Consider the following 21,734-nt stretch of genomic DNA (forward strand, 5'->3'; position numbering starts at 1 on the left):
CCTTTGCCTTCAAAATGAGAAAGCTAATAGTATTTATTCCCAAACACTACTGCAGATTAAGTATGTGCCTTCTTTACATCTCGGCTAGTAAAAAGCAAACATACACATTCAGCTGCTTGTCATAGTCCCAGGTCTGCCACTGTTAGTGGTGTCACCCAAAATACTGAACTAAAAGGTATTTTAAAATCACTTTCCACAAACATGTCAAAATAAGAAAAAAAAAAGATAAAAGTATAGATAACATTGCCTGGTCTCACATCACTGACTTCCAAAAAAAAAACTCAAGAAGGGACATGCTTTTGTTTCCTCTTTTCGCCAGCAATTAGACATCAAGCAGTGCTTCAGATGTTTGCTACAGGAGACAAAGATGCAATATTTGTATGGCTTAATGTCAGCAAAAGGCTTGCAATAATTTGCTCTCTAACCATAAAAGAACCGCTACGAAAATCGCATGGACAGATGTATTATCACAAATCCAGCTGTGACAGGACAAAATTTATACCCTTAAAATCTCTGATTAAGGAGTTCCCGTCATGAAATTAGAATGATGCAGCCTAACTACTCCCACCTTCCAGAGGAGAGAATAATAGTCCCCAGTTAAAAAAAACCAAAACTCCATCATAAAACCAGAGCCACTTAATCCACAAGGACCTTAAAAAGGGTTATTGGATCATACTGTTTTATTCACTATAAATACCTCTACTTCATGGCCATTGTTACAGAAGTAATTAAGTGATGATGAAAGATGACAACAGTATTGCCCATTAGGCAGAAATAATGGCTGCCAATTCACCTCAACTACAATTAGTGCAATATGCAATTTAATCAAAAACAAAGTTAAAATAGTTTTTCATATTCAAATGTACTTTAGTGTGATTTACTAAGAATGTGCAGGTGGAAAATAATTTATTTATAAAAATAGAACACAAGGATGCATAGATTCATCTACATAAATACACAACCCTCAAACGGTACATTAAAAAAAAAGTCAACTGCTTCTCATTATCACATGATGTGTACCTTAATGGATTTTTCAACACTTTTCAGTCTAGAGAAATGTGTATGTTTGGGACAGTCTAATTTACATTTATCCTATCAATTTTACCCCATCACACAACAGATGCATCTGATGTATAACTACATTAGAAGTCATCTAGTTTAAGATAAACAAAGCAATTTTTGAAATGAAACATTTTAAGATTTAAAATTGGAAAATCGTCTCTTATACTGATGGCTATTATGTCTTCAATGAAGTATGACCAACTTGCATAATTCCTTGCTGAAATAATTACTCCTATTTATGAAGTTTTAAAACAGCTGTTCAGCAACAGTAGTAAAACAATGGAGTCCTAAACTGATGCATCCATTGATTTCAAACCTTCACATTCAGTGTTGCAACTATCACATCTTCACAACCCAGAAAGAATCCCAGCTAATCTCAATGCATCTAATTCCATCTCCTGAGTTTTAGGTTGTTTTTACTACTAAAGCGTCTATCTCCATTTACCATATGTGTTTACTACTTAAATGCCTCTTGACATACAGATTTTTAAAATACAAGCCAATGAAACCAAGCTGCTTCTGGTGTACTAAAACCCCACATGAATAGCAGTACAAAAAAAATCCAATAGGTGGCAGATAATGTATTTCTTTGCTTATGATGTATACGTGTGTCCAAAAGTACCTGTAAATTTTAGATGATTTAAAACATGCAGTTTTACTTTTGGATTTCATGAATTTGACTATCAGATATTTAGATTCCATGTAATTTCAAAAGGCCAGCAATGAGGGAACCAAGACTCAGGCTGCACCCATAAAAACCAGTGTGCTAGAGCATGAAAAAAAAACCCAACAAAACAGCAGCTAGAGCTGCTGACTGGTAGCTCCTCTATGGCAGCTACCAACGGTACATTGCTATCCATTACAGCTATAAAAAACCAGGCAGCTTTGTCAAAGATGACCCAAAAGCTATGCTAAACTCTTACATTTCCTTTGACAAAATAATAAGCACAGTGCAGTGACAGGGTATTAGCAGTCTCTTAAAATAATTTATTTGAATTCCATACCAAGTGAAATTGAACCATGAGAGGTGAATTTGAGAAACTGAGAAAGAAAGCACCTTTGTAGCAAGATGATCATAAACATTTCTTTGACACAAATATTAAGGGTTTCCAGTCAACAACTCTGAGTCTTGGACTATTAGTATCACCAATTCTTAACAAAAAACTGAGACATGACACATTGCATCAGAGGGTATTTAGTGGCTCATACTTGTAACAATTAAAAGTCACATTTGAGCAAAAAAAAAAAAGAGAAAGATCCTTTTAAAAAGGCTGCTAAATTGTTTTAGGAAGAATCTTTCATTTTGATTCTAATCTCAGTTACAATAAAGTCTGTAGATTATACAAAAGAGCTCAAGACATCAACTCTAACAGACTAAAAGCTGCTCAGTAACCTACCTGTCCTTGCTGCAATGAGATGTGTTGCTTTATCAGGATCATCGGCACTAAGTACGAGATTCTTCACAATTTTAGCTCCAAGTGCTGTGGCATGATAGTGTTCCCGTGTCTTTTCAATAGGGAAGTTTGTCGGGTAAAGTCCACTAAATATGATGGTTACATCTGCCAAGACTTTACTTTTCAGTTCTGGTACTATTTTTCTGATGTCTGGAATTTCCTCAATCTCTTTTTTCAGATATTTATCATACTTGGTGTAATAATCAGTGTGAACTCGCACAAGGATCTCCTCAAGGTATATCAAATGGTCGTCGTCATCTGTATCATCTTCCTCCTCTTCCTCCTCCATGCTCTGGTCTAAGGACTCACCCATTGTAATTCCAGACTGTTCACTAATCTGAGATTCTGTTTCAGCTTCTTTCTTGTCTCCAGACCCATTTCCTAAATCACAAAGGCTTTCCTGTTCACTCTCCTCTTGAGCTTCATGATCAATTTTGTCCTGGATAATTTCACTAGGTAAAGACTGTGTTTCCCCAGAATGGTTCACCAGACCATCCTTTTTCTCATTCACATCAGTGCAACCCTCTTGCTGCAAATTTTCATCCTGCAGAGGTTGTTTGGACTTCTTCCAACTTCTCTTTTCCTCGTTGTCACTATCTGATACAGAGGTGGATGACTTTTTGGTATCCAATCCGTCATCACTTTCACTGTCACTGGACAGTTCAAAGTCCAAGTCATTTGTTATCTTCTCTTGGGTTTGCTGCTTCTCTGTAAGTGTTGTATCAACTTGTTCTGAAAAAATCTGAGATTCTTTCGTATTTGCCAAATCATCAGTGACCTCACTGTCCACTGTGTGACCAGTGCTATCATTTAAGGAGTCCTGGGCATTAACTTTATTATGAGAGTTCACATCCCCATCAGATGTTTCACTGCTTACAGAAGTACTCCCATTTGCAGTGCAAGTGTCCTTTGCAGTTTTCTTGAGACCATTACTGTGCTCTTCTACACATATAACATTCTTTATTTCTTCAACATCTTTTGCTGAAATCGCTGCTGAATCCAATGCCTCAGGTTTTGCAGAGTGGTTTGCTAAGACATAGGCAAGAAAGAAAACATATTTTTCCCTTTTTTTCTTATTTTCAGATTAAAGAAAATTTAATTTTCATTGACCTTAAACACAGAGTTTACATATGGACTTAGATTTAATTATGCTTGGAAGTGATCACTAGACTTTTCTAAGTTGTTAAAATTCTCTAGGTGTTAATGATTACTAGAGAGGACTCTCAAATATAAACATTACTTTTTTAAAGAAGTTAGATAAGCAATTTTTTTTCCTTTAAATCACAGGTCATAAGTAATTATTTGTTAACTCTGCAAGCATTAAAGGATTTATCTTGTAAATTCTACAATAACAACTCTGAGCAATGAAAATAACCAGACTGGGGGCAGATGGGCAGAATTTGTTTCAAAGTCCTAATCCAGTACTACATTATAAGAACTTTATAAATAAACAGCCATGTCTTTCATATTACCTAATTTTTATAACAAAATAACTGAACTTTAGCCCTTGAAAAGACATATGTATTTTAGCAATACAAAGATGCCATTCAAGCTTAATTTAAGACTGATGGAATGCAAGTAAAAGGGTAATAGAGTCAAAAGCAGAAGAATAGTTTTAGGATGTGTCCACAGATGTCTGCAGAAGCAGAGAAAGAATTAAAGAAACTGCAGACTTCCAAATTGTTGCACACAAATGCTCACTGGGAACACTGTGTGAAATCAGGCTATTTTGTCTCCCTTTTGTGTGCATGTTCCTGCCCTGCAAGTAAGGACAGGAGTCAAGTGTAGAGGTCTCACATCACAGTGACCCGGTTCAGGCTGATCATACTATTTCTACTGTTGTCTTGGACACTCTATCAACAAGGGAAAGAGCAATGCCACAAGTATTACATTAAAAAACCCAAACCCTTGGCTAAACTGGAAAAAGCCTGACAATTCTTTCTTATGACATTGTGTTTCAAATACATTTTGCCCTTAAATAATGACCAATTAATGTGTAATGTGTACTTTCTAAATCCATTATGTGTATTACACTGCTGAGCCTGTTGAACACAGGATTCTTGTCAAATGCCAGAACACTATGTTCACTAGGTGCTAAAAATTCACACTAATTTTATTAGCACGATTTAGACTGGGAGGCAAGCAGATTTCAACATTCATTTTCAGCAGTGTGTTGAGGCCAGAGTTTATTGCCTATTCCTCCAAGTCCCAAGGGCAAGGAAGGGGACTGAAGAGGTGAAACCTATAGAGAAGGAAAAGTCAGCAGGTTTTACATGGGGGTGTGAGGGAGAAAGTGTGTCCCCCTACACATTCTTGAAGAGTTTGGTGTATTGCCAAATCAGCTCTCAGCCACAACACTTCTGCTTCACTTCTGCTCTGGTGGACGCCAGAAGAAATGCTCTCAGTAAGAATAGTCCAGTTTTACCAAGCTACTCACATCTGTACTGTCAACTTCAACAGTCTGGGATTGCCCATCTGAGCACAACTGCAGTATTACTAAGACCATCTCAGTGACTTACATCTGTCATGCTTGAAAAGTGGACATGGTTTAAAAACAATCTAATTACCTTTCTTCTTCATTTGCATTTCTCTTGATCCAGGAGGTGCATTAATATCTCCTATCCCCTGAAAGTATACATATTTCTTCACAGTTATCAAATTGGGTGCAAACTTCCAAACATCCTCTCTATCATCAATGATGCAAACCATGGAATCTCCACAAGGAAAGAGATCTCTAAGAGACAAAATAATTGATAAATTATGCCAGTTTTAGAAATTTACATAGCAATGAAATAAATTTCTATGGATGTCCTGGTTTATTATGAGCATGTCTGCAGAACATGGAACTTACAAAAGAAACTTACAAAAAGCCAGCAATATTAAAATTATGGAATTCAAAACACAAGCTTTGAACAAATTAAAGTTAGTGGATAAAAGGGAAACAGCTCTTTTAAAATCTATGTTCCAAAGGCTAAAAGCAGAAAACAAGAAACATCTGTAAGAAAAAACCATCGCAACATTTCAGTCTTGATTTCTTTGGTTTTTGTCAACCAATAGCCCAAAGTCAACTTTCACAAGGTCAATACACTACCTATACAGATAGGTAAAAAGACACAAGAAGAGTTTCAAAGACTAGATTCATTCAAGCCAAGATAAAGGAAACAGAATTACTACTATCACCCATCACCTAGGAGGAAGAAAAGGTAGAGTACTTAAGATACATATAAAAAGCATCAAGAAAAGAAAAAAAAGCTTCTCATTTGCTACAGTCAGGTGTGGAGAGGCAATAACTTTTAGTATTTCATAAAATTGCATTAAACAGATCTGTCTTAGAAAAAAATCTTGGCTTTATACTCTGAAAAAAGAAAGAACACTCTGAAAAAGATCAGAATGTGAATTTAGACTAGAATATGAATTCAAGGCTCTAGATGACCTAATTTCAAGAAACACTAGGAACAGAAGGTGCTTTTAGCACATTTGAAAACCAGAATACTAGGTACTGAATTATGAATTAAACTCCAACTGAGAATTTTGGTTTAATTAAAAAACCCACAACATAAGTCATTATAATAAGATCACAAGACAAAGTGGAAATATGGTTGTTATTACAAGAATAAGAAGTGTAAGTGAAAACATGATGCCATGGCATCCCACTTACTGTTCTGCTACCACAGAACCCATTAAGTAGAGGAAATGCTGCAATGCCCAACACCTCAGTTTTACTGAGATGGTGTTGATATTTAAGAGGCAGACAAAGAAGGATATGAACATATTAAATGCAGAGGGAGTAATTTTTATTTTATTTTATTTAGCATATCTTCCCTGTTTATTGTCATGTTTTGTATAATACCTAAGATCCACATACATACCTAAGGTTCCCAGTTTTAGAAAATGGATCAATACATTCATCCCTTGACAATATCCGATGAGAAAAAAGCTTCTTTTCAGGGTCCAAAAATCCTTTTGGAAAAAGAAATCAAAAAGTTAATGTTCAAGATGTTTGTTCCTTGCTTATATTTTATATACTTCCGCTATTTTAATTTGAGCAACAGCAGTTTAACATACAATTTTGAGACATGAGATCAGATGGAAGAAAGTACAGTGGATCAAGTATTTGTAGCTAATTCAGTGAGAATTTTAAAAATTCCACCTAATTTTCTTTCAACATGGCAACAAAACTGAATTTGTGACAGCCAAATAAATATGGCTGAAAGAGATAGAGCAGGTGATAGACACACAATTTTTGCAACTTACATTTATCTCTCTATAGCTGGTTCTTTAAAGCTAAATGCTCTCCTTAGCTCATTATGCCTAGGGACTGCAGAGAAGTCTCACAAGAGTCGGCAATGTGCTGCAATATTTAAGCACAGTAGGAAGTTCAGAGACAGTTCCAGCCAGAGCTCTTGCATTTGTAGGTTTTAAGTTGTACCTCTAACAACTACTTCAATACATTTGCACATAATTAGTATATCCTGGAATTTCTAGAAATATTTACGCCCAGTTGTAGTAACTTTTCTGACTGCACTCTTTAAAACAAACAAACGAACAAATTAAAAAAAAAACCCAAAACCAAAACAGAAGCTATGCTAACTGATCTTCAAGCAAGATAAAGTGCTATTATTTAGGAAAATGATGACTTGGGTGTACAAACACACATGCACATGCTTCTGAATCTAGTCTGCAGCAATGAAGTTCACCTTCATGAGCAGATCACAGCCACATAATTGCTTAGAAAGAAACTGGCATATTACATGCTAACCTGTATTTTTTGTTTTACTGAATTAGTACTGAAACTAGTATCAACTTCTCATTTTTATGAATAATACAAAGCAGTCAATACTTACTTGGAAACCATCTTTTCAAGTTTTACTGTCTTTTACTTTAAATGATGGCCATATTATAACCAGAAACAGAATTCAAAATGACTACATAGTTGCTCTATGGACCAACTTTAATTTTCTTTCAAGGAGCTCAGATTTGCACAGAACACGTCTTCAACTCCTTTTAACAGTCTAGCTCCCAAGAGTACCTTAAGTTGGGACTTCAAAAACAAAGTCTAAAAAAACCCTAAAAATCAGTCATCACTTCTAAAAGTTGATCCTGTATGTAATAATATTGATGTGTAATTGGAATAACTTAAAACCCATAAAAGCAAGAAAATTCTGAGTTAAGGACAGAGGTTCAACCTTAACTCACCCGACTATGCTTAAGAATTGCTGCAAACTCGTAGAATCATCCCCTGTAGTGAGACCCTTGCAGTACCTAGGCATAATGAATTGAGAGAATTAGCTACAAAGATTTAGTGCTGTACACACATATACTTTGACAAACTACACAAGCTGTCACACAAGTTGCTGTTCTCCCCAACAAAACTCTCTTCTCCTAATTGTCTGAATACACAGGAACTCTCTCCACTGAATTAGACAGAAGTGCACTAATTACATGGCAAGAGGCCATGAGTGAGGCCCTCAGCCACAATGCTGCCGAGCTAAAACTGTAAGAAAAATGAAGTTGAACTAAAAAAGTCCAAATGCAGAAAGCCTGGCTGCCAGAGATTAGAGATAAGGTAGCATTCCTTAAGCTTCACAGTGATACTTTACCACTAAACTAAAAATACAATGAGGATAGAGCTCATCAAAGATCCATCTGCAAAGATACAAGCCCACCTTAGGAGAGTCCAAGATTAAGCTACCTGAGTAACAACATAGAAAACAGTACTGGTCTCTTTCTAAAAAGTTTTTTCCAGGTCAAATTGGTTTCTTTTAGATGTTACCTAATAACATCTTTTAGATGTTAGTCAAATAAATCAACATAAACAATTTGATGTTTTCACACAATTTGATGTTTTCACATCTCAGGGAAATGGCAGGTAACATTTCCCTAATTTCATAATTTGTTTTCTTCAACACACCTGCACCCACCAAAGCCACTCTCTCACTCTCCTCTGCAGCTGGACAGGGGAGAGAAAATATAAAGAAGGGCTCCTGGGTTGAGATAGGGACCAAGAGAGACTGGGACAAACTGAGCTTCCATTTAGTCTCATAAATTAGACACAGTGCTAGGTATGCCCCCAAGTTTCTTGAACAAACTGAAGACACTATAATTACCCTTGGCCACATTAGGAAGGACTATCCAGTGAGTCTACTCACTATAGCAGAGACTATTGCCCCAGCTGTTTGTTTCCCATCTCAGACTGGCTCTTTGCACACAGACTTACCAAATCGTATTGCCTGCTCTTATACAGACTCTCTTAAAAAATAAAATTCATAAATAAGTAAAAACTAAGTTAAGACCATCAGAAGATACAATGTGGAAAACTAACTCATATTGGCGATGTCTCAAATCTTAGACTGAGTTAAATAGCAGTTCCCAGGAGAAGTTATGTAACAGTTGGTACCAACATGAATTTGAATAAGTCCTTTTATTTATAAAACTAAAATTGAATTTCTGAAGAATTATGTTACCTTTAGTTCAAGTTGACATTCTACTTTACAACCTGGAAAGAGCTGTTGACCCAATCTTTCAAAAGCTGGGACAATTTCAGACACTGGTGATTATACATACACACTGTATACATCCTGTAATATACTTGCTGTAACAAACCATACATATGAATGCTCTCAACTTGGTCCTACTTCCTAAATTTCCTTGTAAATCTGGAGTGATTTCACATTGCTTTATCGTTACTTAATAGCTTCTGAACTTAAAACTCTGTGACATTTTATAACTAGCTTTTAAGCTGACATCTGTTTTAAATATACCAAACTTCTCTTATAGAGAGAAGAATTTAAGTAACAATTACTCAAAATAATTATTTAGTGGAGAAATACTCCAGGGAGCTCTAGATAATAAAATTCAAAGCTCATCTTCATAAACATACTACCAGATATCACTTCGTAAACATGTCAAACTAAAAAAGGGTTTAATATAAATTATTTCAGCAGATATAAATGGTGTTTACAAATATCAGCTAATCCCACTTAACAGCCAGCAGGAATCAGCTGAGATGAGAGAAAAGGACTAGGATATGAAAGGTGCAGCTCAGAGTTCAGGATTCACAAAGATATATAAGAAGTCTACAGAGGACTTAAGCAAACAACCTTTTTCTTGTGAAAAAGTTCCCCAGGATTTTATTACAAGTTCTTTCTTTATGTAACACAGGGATAACAAAGTATCAAACTGACAGCTCTGTGAGAAACCATTTTACCAATACTGCCATCAAGTGTTCTCTATATGTATCAGCCACGTATTCCTCCAGAACTGCATCTTGGCTGCACAGGGGGACCAAGGCCTGTACCCAATGCTCGTCCATAGACTTCAGCTGAAACGATCACCAGCCCTGCACAAATAACCCACTTGCAGTTTGAATGCTTCTGATGAGGTCAAACAGCTTCAGGCAGAAACCCACAAGTCTGTTGGTGACAGGAAGCAGCAGTACCCTATTTTGGTGGCTATTCCCTCTATGGAATAAACGGGGTAGCCTGAGCATGGTGACAGCAAAAAGTGTCAGCCTACGGCAGCACAGGCAATCCACACTGGGGCTCAGAGACTAAAATGGGCAGTGGACCAAATCACACATTGAGAGAAGACAGGGAAAGCACTTAGACATCCTGATTTAACTACCTCTGCAACTCCTCCCTGACTCTGAAGGCCACTTGCTATAGTCTAGCTTCTGACCTTAGGCTAGATCATGGCACACAGATCCAAGTGACGAAGACTGTCCCCTCACTTGTATTTAAACTGAGTGAGAAGAAAACTATTCTCTTTTGCCACAGAAAATAAAAATGCATTCTAAGGACAGAAAGGCACAGAATTGTTCATGCATTAGCAGTACACAACACTTAATCCAACAGCAAGACTGACAAAGCTTTAGGAAGATTTTTCAAACTATGGTCAAAGACTGAGCAACATAGAAACATTCACTTGGATTGGCAGGACAGGACATACCTCAAACCTTTCAACGAGTATTAGCTGGTGACCACAAATACCACATTTTGACCACAGAAATATTGTATGTTGCCATTCAGAAGTCTCTTATAATTGCCATTAAAAGCCTCTTCTATGGCATTTAACATGCATAAAGAATTGTCTGATTATGTATTTTTTTTTTCTGAAGTGTTTTAGAGCTAACTAGCTCTCTATTTTGGAATCATCCTTTCTTGCCAAGAAGTGAGATTACTGAGACATTGTTGTTCAAAACACTCCTGGCAATATGACACAAAAAAAAAAAAGCAAATGTGAAAGACAACTTAAAAAAAAAGCTAGGAGACATGGAACAGCAGTATGGATAGTCTGACACAGTTATAACCTAAAATATTGCTAATTATATTATCTTAGACCAACAGACTTGATAAAGGGAAGTTTGAGGAGAAAATGCTTTTCTGACAGAGAAGACTAAAATTGGCTTTTACCCCATCTTGATAGTTTAAACTCATGGTGTCCCTCCAAACATGATTCAGACCCATACACTCGCATGACCAGGGCAAGTTTCTTTTATGCTTCTCAGAAACAAGAAAACATTTCAGCCAGAGCCAGTGACCCACACAATAGACTACCACTGTTATAATTCAAATATAAGTTTTCACTTGGAGATTTTAAGTTCTTGAGAAAAAGATGTGAAAATATTGCTAGATTTCTGTTTTTCATTAAGTGTATCTCAGCTCCAGGACATAAACAGAAATGCTGTAAACAGATTTATAGCAGCAGAACTTCCTTTGGTGAAAGGAAACCATACGGGGGTGGCGTTCCTCACAGGATGAGATGATGTCACATTGCTGAATTTTACAGAACAGTTATATTAGATTTGTAAGACAAGAGAAGTTGCAGATCATTGTTAGGGTCCATCAACATAATTTCTTACTTAATAAGAAGGTACTAGTTAACAATCTGATTCTCTAACCATCAGTGAAACAAAGCAAATCTAATGGGGGAAAAATAAGGATTATTTCTGAAATTACAGGCCATACAGGCACTGCCTTGTAAAGTAGCTAAGAATTCCACCCACAGGACTATTTAGGAAGTGGCTTTGCACAAAACAAAGAACAAATACTTGAAAACAACTGCATAAAGAAAATTAGCTATGAGTATGAAGTCAGGGTAGGTAAATATTGTTAAATGAAACATACTACTCACCAGCAATTGTATGTGCATACAGTCTGCTGCCAAAAGTAAAAACATGTAATTCATAGAGCTTGGCAATTTTTTCCAGGAATTCCTTACAATGAGGACGCAAACGTGTGTGCAACATAGGCTCACCTCGCCCTAACTGGAAATGAAATATTCCCTAGAAGAAAAACCATGTTGAATATTATCAAAATAGCAAACAAAAATGTCAGCATTCCAGAGCTACCTTCTTCCCTCACTTCAACTTTATTTGGTCTTACTCAAAGAGGGTTTTGGTCACAGGATTATGTAGATAAGTAAAATCCAAAGCATGTTTCTGCTCTGTGCCAGGCAGTCCAACAATAATGCTTTCAAATGCAGGAAACTGCATTGTTGAAAAATTTATGATGCAGGTGTCTTTCATTCAAATCTTCATTTATGGCAAACCAATCTGAGAAACTTCTCAATGTGCTCATTTCACAGAAGTTCAGGATCTCACTACAATCAATACCTCACAGTGAACTTCTGACAGACTCATTTCAATCCGCATTGAGCTCAAAGAAAGTATTTTATTTTATCCAGCAAAGTCTGCCTATGGAAACACAGCAACAGAGAGCAAACCAGGAAAGAAGCTTATAGATTGATCCCAGTTAAAAACCTCACAATATTTAAAAAAATATTTTTCTCCAAACCATGAATTTATACTGATAGAGGCATAGCCTTTCAGACACACAAGATTTTTTAATCCTTAAGTTGAATACTCATGGTTTCCTTTCCTCTTAATTGCAATGCACATTTCTAGCTTGCTTTTTCCTAGCAATTGTGAACATATGCTTAGCCTACTGGACCGAATGGCTACATGCAAGAATGGCAAGAGGAAAGAAAAGAACTAAGCAATCACAGTTCTTCATGCTATTGATGTTTGAATTTGTATCCTCTTTTTCCAGACACTGTACACATTTCAACGTGTTTCTTGATTTAGAGTTTCCACATTCGAAATGTTACAAGCCAATATCCCTTGTCAGTTCAATAACAAGTGTTTCGTGAAGAAATTAAACACAACCTCTCCCCTCCTTACTCCCCCAAAAAAGATTAAAAAAAAAAACCCTACACATACTCATGGAATGACAGACAAAGGAACACAGGATTGCTCAAAAAGGGACTTTGAACAGTAATTCACTGTATCTGCCTCAGAGTTGGTAGTCACATTACTGAGTACTCAGCTTGTGAATTGCAGAGGAAGGAAAGCAGAGATTAAAATTAGCTACCTGAAACATCTCTCAAAATTATCATAAAGGAAAAGTGCAGGAAAGCATGAATGGATGAAAGAAAAATGTCCATTTAAATGTAGAGAAAAAGGAACATATTACAGAAGACTTGCTTCTCATTTTCTTTTATTCTTCAACTACAATTCTACCTAACCACAGAATGTTCTGTTAAAGAACCATCATTTAAATATTGTTGGAAACACTTCTGTTGTTATATTGGATTGAAAGGTAACCCCAGATACCTTATTGGACATTTGCTGGCAGTGCTGTTCTGTAGTATGGATCAATGTCTGGTCCAAATCTACCATGAGCACCAGTTTTCTATTTCGATGCAGTCGCTGTTGATCTTCTCTTCCCAGCTGCTCAGCTTGCTGTAACAGAAATATTCACTGCTAAGCTTAGCTTCATAGAAATACATTGCGTTTATCACCTTTTGTGCACACCTGAAAAGCCCTTCTGCTACAAACTAACTGCACAAGAAATGATGCCTCAACATAACTGTAGCAATGGCAGCTGTGGAACAATTTTTTTAATAGAAAAAAAAAAAGCTCTCAAAGTCTACTCTCAGATCTTTGTGACACTATTACCTCCTAAAATTCAAAAACTCAAAACATTCAAATGTAACAAATCGTGACAGCGTTCACAGAGGTTCTTGGACGAGGGGAGAGAGGAGAATGTTGACTCCATGTTGAGAAGGCTTGATTTATTATTTTATGATATAGATATTAGATTATAACTAACTAAAAAGAATAGAAGGAAAGGTTTCCTCAGAAGGCTAGCTAAGAATAGAATGGAATGAATAACAAAGGTTTGTGGCTTGGACAGAGAGTCTAAGTTATGTGGTCTGTGGTTGGCCATTAATTGTAAACATTCAAGATGGCCCAATCACAGACACACCTGATGCATTCCACAGCAGCAGATAACCATTGTTTACATTCTGTTTCCGAGGCCTCAGCTTCTCAGAAGGGAAAAAATCCTAAGAAAAGATTTTCACAAAAAGATGTCTGCGACAACAAATAAGTAACGATTGATTTAAGGCCCAGTGTCCTGATATGAAATAGCAGTTACTTTGAACACAAAGCAAAACTCATCAGTAGGTGTGAGAACTTTTCACTGCTATGTCCAGCAATTTTGCATAATTAAGTACAATATGTCTGAAAACCCCACACTAAGTATTAAAGCTGACATTCCTGGTCACCAAAATGATACCTGTGAACTTCAAATTACAGAATGTACGCCTTCAGACATAAAAAGCTAAGATTATGCAGTGTCACACAGGCACTAGCATTAAGACCTCATAATCCATATGATCCATAATCCTCATACAACTCATAATCCAGTCAATATTTACTCCTCCTGCACATATTTACAAACTTTCCAAGTACCACATGAAGCTCTGTGTTCACCTGATAGACTTCTGATAGCAAGTTGCAGTGTTACCCTCAAGACAGGTGAACTTAAAAGTAAAGTTAGAGCACTACAAAGCAGCAAGGATCAAGGGCAAACTGCCCTTTGAAACACTCCTCTATCATGGGGACACCTCTAGCTGCTTACATCTTCAGTTTCCCTCACTAGAGTTCTTTGATGAATTACCAGAAAAAAAAAATCAAGTAGTAACATAAAAAAGTATAAAGAGACCAGGTTGATAAAGAAGATAAACAGAATGTTCATCTTCAAAATAAACATGCTCTTTCCCCATCACAAACTGAGGAATAAACAAGCATATTTTGATAACTCAGATGAATGTTTTAACTATTAACAGATTCAGAATACTTATAGTATTTGAAAAATAATGAAATAATTTTACCATCCAGGTAAGTTGCAGCAAACTACCTTCACCATATCTAGTGGGTCAATTTCAAGGTGAAGGTTAAAGCTAGGTTTCAGAGACATTGCAAGCTTTGAACAGATGTCAGCTAATGGAACTTCTCACTAACTGTTCACTCTTGGTGACAAAAATGTTTGTCTGCTAAGTTTACAGGCTGCTGTCAAACTGACATCTTTGCAGTATATAGCTCCAAGAAACACCAGTATGAACCATGAGAAAAATCAATCTACACTAAGATAAACTCACAAAACCCTGGGGCCACTAATGTTCAACCCCAAATTCTTCTTCAAATGGACACCAAATTTCCTGTATCAAGTACATACCTCCTGTAATTAAGTTTCTCAACTGTGGAGCTACTGTGAAAGGTATGAACAAAGAAAGCAAATGATGGTACCTACCTCAGAGCTAACCTTCAGTTCTGGGACACTGTGAACCATTGATACGGTTGCTGTGGATAACGGTACGCTCTGCTTTCCATTCTTGCTTCGAATCCTAATCACATAGGGAAAAGAAACATCACATGAGAGAAAAATAGTTTAGCAAAATGTTAAATGGACTAAAATCTGTAGCCTCAAACTATTCACCACCAAAAAAATTATTAAAAAGAGCTATTTTAACTAACACACTTTTTCAAATTCTTGCTAATGCAAGTTACTAGACAAAATGGATTGAGATCAAACAAGCTCACCAGAAAAAAAAACTGCAAAAAGTCACTGTACTAAGTTATACTTCCATACAATTGTTTTGTAACACATGCTTTCACTAAGATGAAACACATTTATGGATTGATTTGCATCAAAAAACAAGCTATAAACTAGTGAAAACTACCAAACCACTCAAATTTGAAACTACTCAGTTTCTTTTTTTTTTTTTGCAATCACTCAGCATGCAATTATCTACTTGTTTTCCAAGCCAGAATATGAAAAATATGAGCAAAGGATAGACACAAAGTTACTCTCTGCACACAGAGTGACTTATGGGTGACTGCTGCTTCAAAAATACCATTGGAAAAAAATGATGTGTACATATATAGATATCAACACAGAATAGGTGTCACCCTTGTGTGCATATACATATATGTGAGACCGGGTGTGTGACTGCACACACAAGTACAAAATTGCTTCAAAACTCAGAAAATAACCCTCTATAGGATCACTTTCACTATCTTACATCAACCAACTTATTGCGAATTCTGACATCTAATTGCTCAACAATATTCAAAAAACCTGCCATACAAATTTTGACCTAGGTGACACATGCACATCTTTTAATTCTCCCATGTACCAGTCCCATCAAGGACAAGATTTGGTATCAGATCTACAACAAGAGTTAAACCAGATTTCACTTTGTGATAAGCAAACTGCTCAGGATCAACTGTACTGAACTGAATTGAGGCAGACACAACCACAGAGAGGCATCTTTCCCTGTACCATAGTGTATGGCAGCATTGATGTCCAGTACAAAAAAATACAAAAGTATTTATTTGGTCTGAAGTCTGTACATTTTAGTATCTTACATCCTTTGCTTCAGATTTCAGAAAAATTAATCTTTAACCCTAAATGGCATTTTAAATGAGCTTTTAAAAATTAGACATAAGACATAGTAAGAAGTATTAAGTGAATAAAACTCAATTTGCTGGACACCTTGAATTTGTCTGGATTTATTATATGAAACGATAACAGTAGAGCAATATTTAGATGTGACTGTATTCAAACCTCAAATCAAGTGTTCATTCAGGACAGATAAAGCCCTATTCATGATTATCCTGACTTTGCTAGGTTTGCCAAATAATACTTGTTTACAAAATATTAATATTTAACTCTAAATAAAAAGTTATATCCAAACATTAACCAAGCTACTTCTTCCACTCTCAATATCCAGTTCACTTGCACTGGTTTGTGGGACAATGTTCACAAAATAATTCTTAACAATGAGCATTAATTAAAATGAAACATAAGTATTTCCAGCCAAATGAAATGAGTATGCAACATTAATTTATAAAATCCAAGCAACTATACAGCTTGTTTTGGAACAGCTGTTGAATTAGTAATTTGCTATGCATAAGAAACATACTCTTTACCAAGCAATGAGACACAGCAAAGGAGAAATACAATCATTTTTTGAATTTGCTTTCTTTTTTTTTTACCTAAGGCTTAAGTTCTTTTAGTTCCATGGCATAATATTTCACAAAAAATTGAAAACAGTTAAGAAGCCTTAAATTGAAAGCACTGGAGACAAGCTAGCTCCCATTCAGACACAGTACAAATGAAGCAAGGGCATATGAAAGAGACTGCTATTACCTCTAAGCTATTTGCACCTGCACAGATAAAGCTCTCAAGTTTATTAAGCAAGCCAATCTTGACACACCATACAACTCCCAGTCTCTGGTGAGTACATGGAAAATCAGTGTGCTGAGAATTTACCTCTCTACCCATGCTCCTTATATTTTCTACCTAAGTTACCCTCCATTACCTCAATGAAGAAAGAGCATGCACAGTTCTTAAATCCTAAATGAGTAGGGCCCTCAGAGCAGCCTTCTCTTTACAACCTTTAGCAACCTGAAGGTTCCTGGAGAGGAACTATTTACAAGGATGTGTAGAGACAGGACAAGGGGGAATGGCTTTAAACAAAAAAGGGTACATTTCATTAGCTGTAAGAATGAAATTGCTCTCTGTGAGGGTGATGAGGCACAGGAACAGCTTGTCCAGAGAAGCTGTGGATGTCTCATCCCTGTTTAAGGCCAGACTGGATGGGACCCTGAGCAACTTTGTTGAGTGGAATGCTCCTCACAGCAAGGGGGTTGGAATTAGATGATCTCCAAGCCCCTTCCAGCCCAGAATATTTTATGATTGTATTAGATGAGAGAAGGAAGAGCTTGAATTCCTAATCAGAAGCAAGGAGAAGTTGGAAAAAAAAGCTGACAATACTTACTGAGTTAAATCCTGGCCACATTCTGCACACAAGCCTTTCATAACAACAGGATGGCTGCAACCTTCCAGTCTCACCAAGACAGCCCTGAAAAAGTCATAGGCATTCCATTTACAGAAGGCAGATTACAGACATGTAGATTAGTAACCCATAGACTGAATTAATTCAAGGAATAAATTCTGGTTATGACTTGAGTTTCATAACCTCAAGATATATGCTTTTGCCACAACATGGCGAAAAAGACAATCATCTATATTTTCAAATTATTAATTTTCACAACTTTAGAAGCCAACTGAACCATATACTAGGGTCAGTTTCTAAGCACAGTTTAGCAAGGAAGTTCAATGAGAACAAGTATTGTTTGTCCAGAAACAGTTTACATTCATTTACATACAACTCCCCATCAATACCCTACTGAGCTACACAGTAATGAAAACCAAATGCAGAAACTTTAATATCAGAGAACAGCTCAGGTTCTCTTTTAAAATCAGAGTCCAACCATTAACCTAACACTGCCAAACCCACCACTAAACCATGTCCCTAAGCACCACATCTGCATGTCTTAAATTCATCCAGGGATGGTGTCTTGACCCTTTCCCTGGACAGCCCATTCCAATGCTTGACAACCCTTCCTGTGAAGAAATTTCTCCTCATATCCAGTATAAACCACCCCTAGCACAACTTGGTAATTTCCTCTCCTCCTATTGCCTGATACTTGGAAGAAGCAACTCCCATCTGGCTACAGGCTCCTTTCAGGCAGTTGCAGACAGTGATAAAGTCCTCCCTTGAACCTACTTTTCTCCAGACTAAACACTCCCAGTTCCCTCAGCTGCTCCTCATCAGACATGTGCTCTAGATTCTTCACCAGCTTCACTGCCCTTCTCTGGATATGCTGCAGGACTTCAATGTCTTTTTTGTACTGAGAAGTCCAAACTTTAACCCAGGATTTGAGGTGCAGCCTCACCAATGCCAAACACAGGGGCAGACAAATTCTATACCAACTTAATCTTATTATTTTCATGGCAGACATATATTGCTTCAATCTTCTCATAAAAATATTTTAATTTCTGATCCATAAGCCTTGACTCACCACATGTTGAAATAAAGACATAGGAACTGGTATTTTATTCTTTCTTTTAAACAATGGCTAAAACCAAACCAGAAATTGGAGCTGGAAACAGAGAAGTGTGACATTCACTATTCCAAACTCAAACTCTTTAGAAGACAAACTCTAATTTTCAGCTGAATAGTCCAACTAAAGTATTCCTGATCCAGTTATCAAAATTCCTGGTCTTGAAAATATCATTATTTATTTTCTCTCAAACACTTAACAGTCATTGTAAGAGACTTGTTTCTGTCATTATAGATGGAGAAATTGATCTTTCAGACTTCCTATTTTTAAAAAATTCTAAGTAGATAGCAGTACTTCAGCTACTACAAAATTTCACCAACTCTGTGATACTGAGCTACAGCATCTCTCTAATATTAAAAAAAATTAAAGGTCAAGCAGCTAAAAAAAACCCAACCAAAAAGCAAAAAAACCCCAAAATCTGAGCTCTTTCATATACTGACTGTAGTGTCTGAAGTATGGCTTCAAACCTGTATGCAATAAGCAGACTGCAACATGAAGAAAACTGTTTTGCATGCCCAAATCTCTCATTCATATATCTGACTACTAAGCATTTGGGAATTCTACAGAAATTCAGTTTCTAAATAATACCTGCAACTGATGACTCTACTGCAGTAGAGAATGATGAACAGAAGAAGAATTTTCTGCTTGGGAATTACGCCTCCTCTTCCTGTGTAGGCATCTCAGATCACCTTTTTTTTTTAAAACATGGTATGTATTTCACAGAAAACAAATTTCCAGAAAACAAAGAAAAACAAAAAAAAAAACCAAGACTCTTGGCTCTTTAAAAGAGCTGCACAAGATAAAGTGGCCCTTCACTGTGTGATCATTTCACAGATTGCACAGAATTTTGGTCTCCTCTCATCCCCCTATGTTTGCATTATTTCATCTGACTCTTCTCCCCACTCCCTTTGACAATATCTCTATCTTTCTGTCTTTCACCTTGATTCACTGCAAAGCTCCCTTTTAGGCTACCAATGCACACTAATGACTACGCCATTTTCATTCTCACCATGTGCTCAGTGTATGAATCAGAGATTACAGACACACCTAAAAGGCCAAAAAACATGCTCTACAGTACAGGGTACAGAAACATGCTTAAGAGATTACAGTGCCTGAGTTTATACCCCAAATGAATTGGTTTTCAATAGTTCAGAAGAAAAAAGCCTTTTAACGCCAGCTTGGAAGTCACAATATCTCTAGACATTCTCTACTTCACAGTGAAAGTAACCTCACACTCCAGGTATGCAACAGGAGAAGCTGGCATACTCCGGGGCCAAGATGTGATTCAAAATTGGACATGCAAGAGCAATGAGTCTTTTAAGAAAATTAGAGTTCTAAGTTACTCATTGATACTGTTCCTAAACAGCACCTCTGTACCTTATCTCATACCAAGCATGACCACTAAATAGCATTTTCCTCTCCTGCAAAATCTAAACACAACCAGAACTCCTGGCCACACTTACATGTACTGGAGATAAAAAAAAAAGGACATGATACAAAGTCCTCTGTCATATTGTTCTCTGTAATGCTTAACCCAAAGGACACAGGAAGAACTCCAGAGCTGTGATAAAGCTCTGAGCAACATACAACCAAAGGATCAAGTTTCAATTACAACTGTCAGGATCTTAGGCAGACCTCTCTCAGGAAAAAAGCCCAACACTTCTTAGTGCTGAAGAAGGAAAGCCTCAACTCTACTAAGGCTAGGCATACTTAAATTTTAGCACATGTGTTTTAATTACTAAAGAGGAACAAACACAGACCTCAAGTAGAACAACTTTTTTAAATTTCATGCCTAGAAGCTCTCCTTTACTTTTGAAGTCAGAGATTTTCAAAATGTAATGGCCAAGATCAAAGCCAACTATCAGACAAAAGTGAGCTGAATCAGAGTGTGCATGACTGGTTTTAAATGGGTGCATACACCAAACACAGGTTCAGGTTTCTTCCTGTTCTCTTCTCCAGGCTGTAAGTGAAACCCACTTAGAAGAACAGAGCCTTTCCCTATTCCATTTCTACAAAGATAAAACAGATTTCTCCTCCCACCCCCTCCAAATAAGAGGAACTAGGGCACACTTTACTGCTGGCAACATTAACAGCATCCTTATCTTCTTCAGGATCCACACCGTGATAAGCAGAGCTAACTGGCTACTTCAACAACAGCATTCCAAGGAAACTGCCACAAAAGATGCAAAATCTTTTTCTAGTTTTACAAACTGTCCCAACTGTGCTGATGAGCTGGGTAAAGAAACTGGGTAAGAATCACTGCACTATGACAAGCAAACTTTTTTCTGAGCAACCATGGAGGTGGTAGATCATTCCAATACCCAGTCTGATAGCTAAATGACTGCAACAGAACCACGAACCACCCACATGGTGTCTTTAGTACAATGAAGCTCGAACTAGTAAATAAGGAAACCTACTCTGGGCCCTTAATCACATTTTTTCCAGATGTACATGTAAACAACACAGAAATTAGGCAAGCCATTAAGGTAAAATTTTACTTTTTATGGCCACAAACATGAATTGGAACAGATATTTACCAAGAGCCTCAGGATGCAACTGATCATAAGCTCATCACTGTTCTCCCAGTACTTACACACACTCTATTTTTAAACCAAGTCTTTTAATAATATATCTGCTTTAAGGAAGCAGCATGGTAAAGAAAAAACCCAAGGGGGAAAGTTTTTATGAAATCCAACATGAAGGTTTTGCTTTTATTAACAATGGAAGTTAATGCTTGTGCTAATTCTAAGGCCTGGTCATTACTGTTGACTCCAAATGGAAGAACTTTGTATCAAGCATAACCTGGTTCCTGGTAACTGATTTACATTAGAAAGATAAAAAAGAGTTCCTCTATTTGTGCTACACCTCAGTTGTAGCAACCAGTTTACTGGATCAAGGGAACCCACTGCAAACAAAAAGCATTCCCCGAAACATTTTATTATTGCTTAAATTTTCTTTTG

The 21,734-nt window shown here is 36.8% G+C and overlaps 1 protein-coding gene across 1 annotated transcript in view; it reads right to left on the reverse strand.

The window, feature by feature from the left end:
* Positions 1-21,734, reverse strand: part of CTDP1 (CTD phosphatase subunit 1) — a 96,745-nt gene that overhangs the window by 65,222 nt on the left and 9,789 nt on the right. Inside the window, exons 2-8 of the mRNA XM_059481591.1 lie at positions 17,646-17,729; positions 15,113-15,206; positions 13,129-13,257; positions 11,649-11,799; positions 6,386-6,476; positions 5,084-5,250; positions 2,460-3,545 (exon numbers count right to left, since the gene is read on the reverse strand). Of these exons, the coding sequence (XP_059337574.1) occupies positions 2,460-3,545; positions 5,084-5,250; positions 6,386-6,476; positions 11,649-11,799; positions 13,129-13,257; positions 15,113-15,206; positions 17,646-17,686 (1,759 nt within the window). The 5' untranslated portion in view covers positions 17,687-17,729. The remainder of the gene's footprint in view (positions 1-2,459; positions 3,546-5,083; positions 5,251-6,385; positions 6,477-11,648; positions 11,800-13,128; positions 13,258-15,112; positions 15,207-17,645; positions 17,730-21,734) is intronic.

Source organism: Ammospiza nelsoni, chromosome 1 (genome assembly GCF_027579445.1).
Source record: "Ammospiza nelsoni isolate bAmmNel1 chromosome 1, bAmmNel1.pri, whole genome shotgun sequence".
Lineage (NCBI taxonomy): Eukaryota > Metazoa > Chordata > Aves > Passeriformes > Passerellidae > Ammospiza > Ammospiza nelsoni.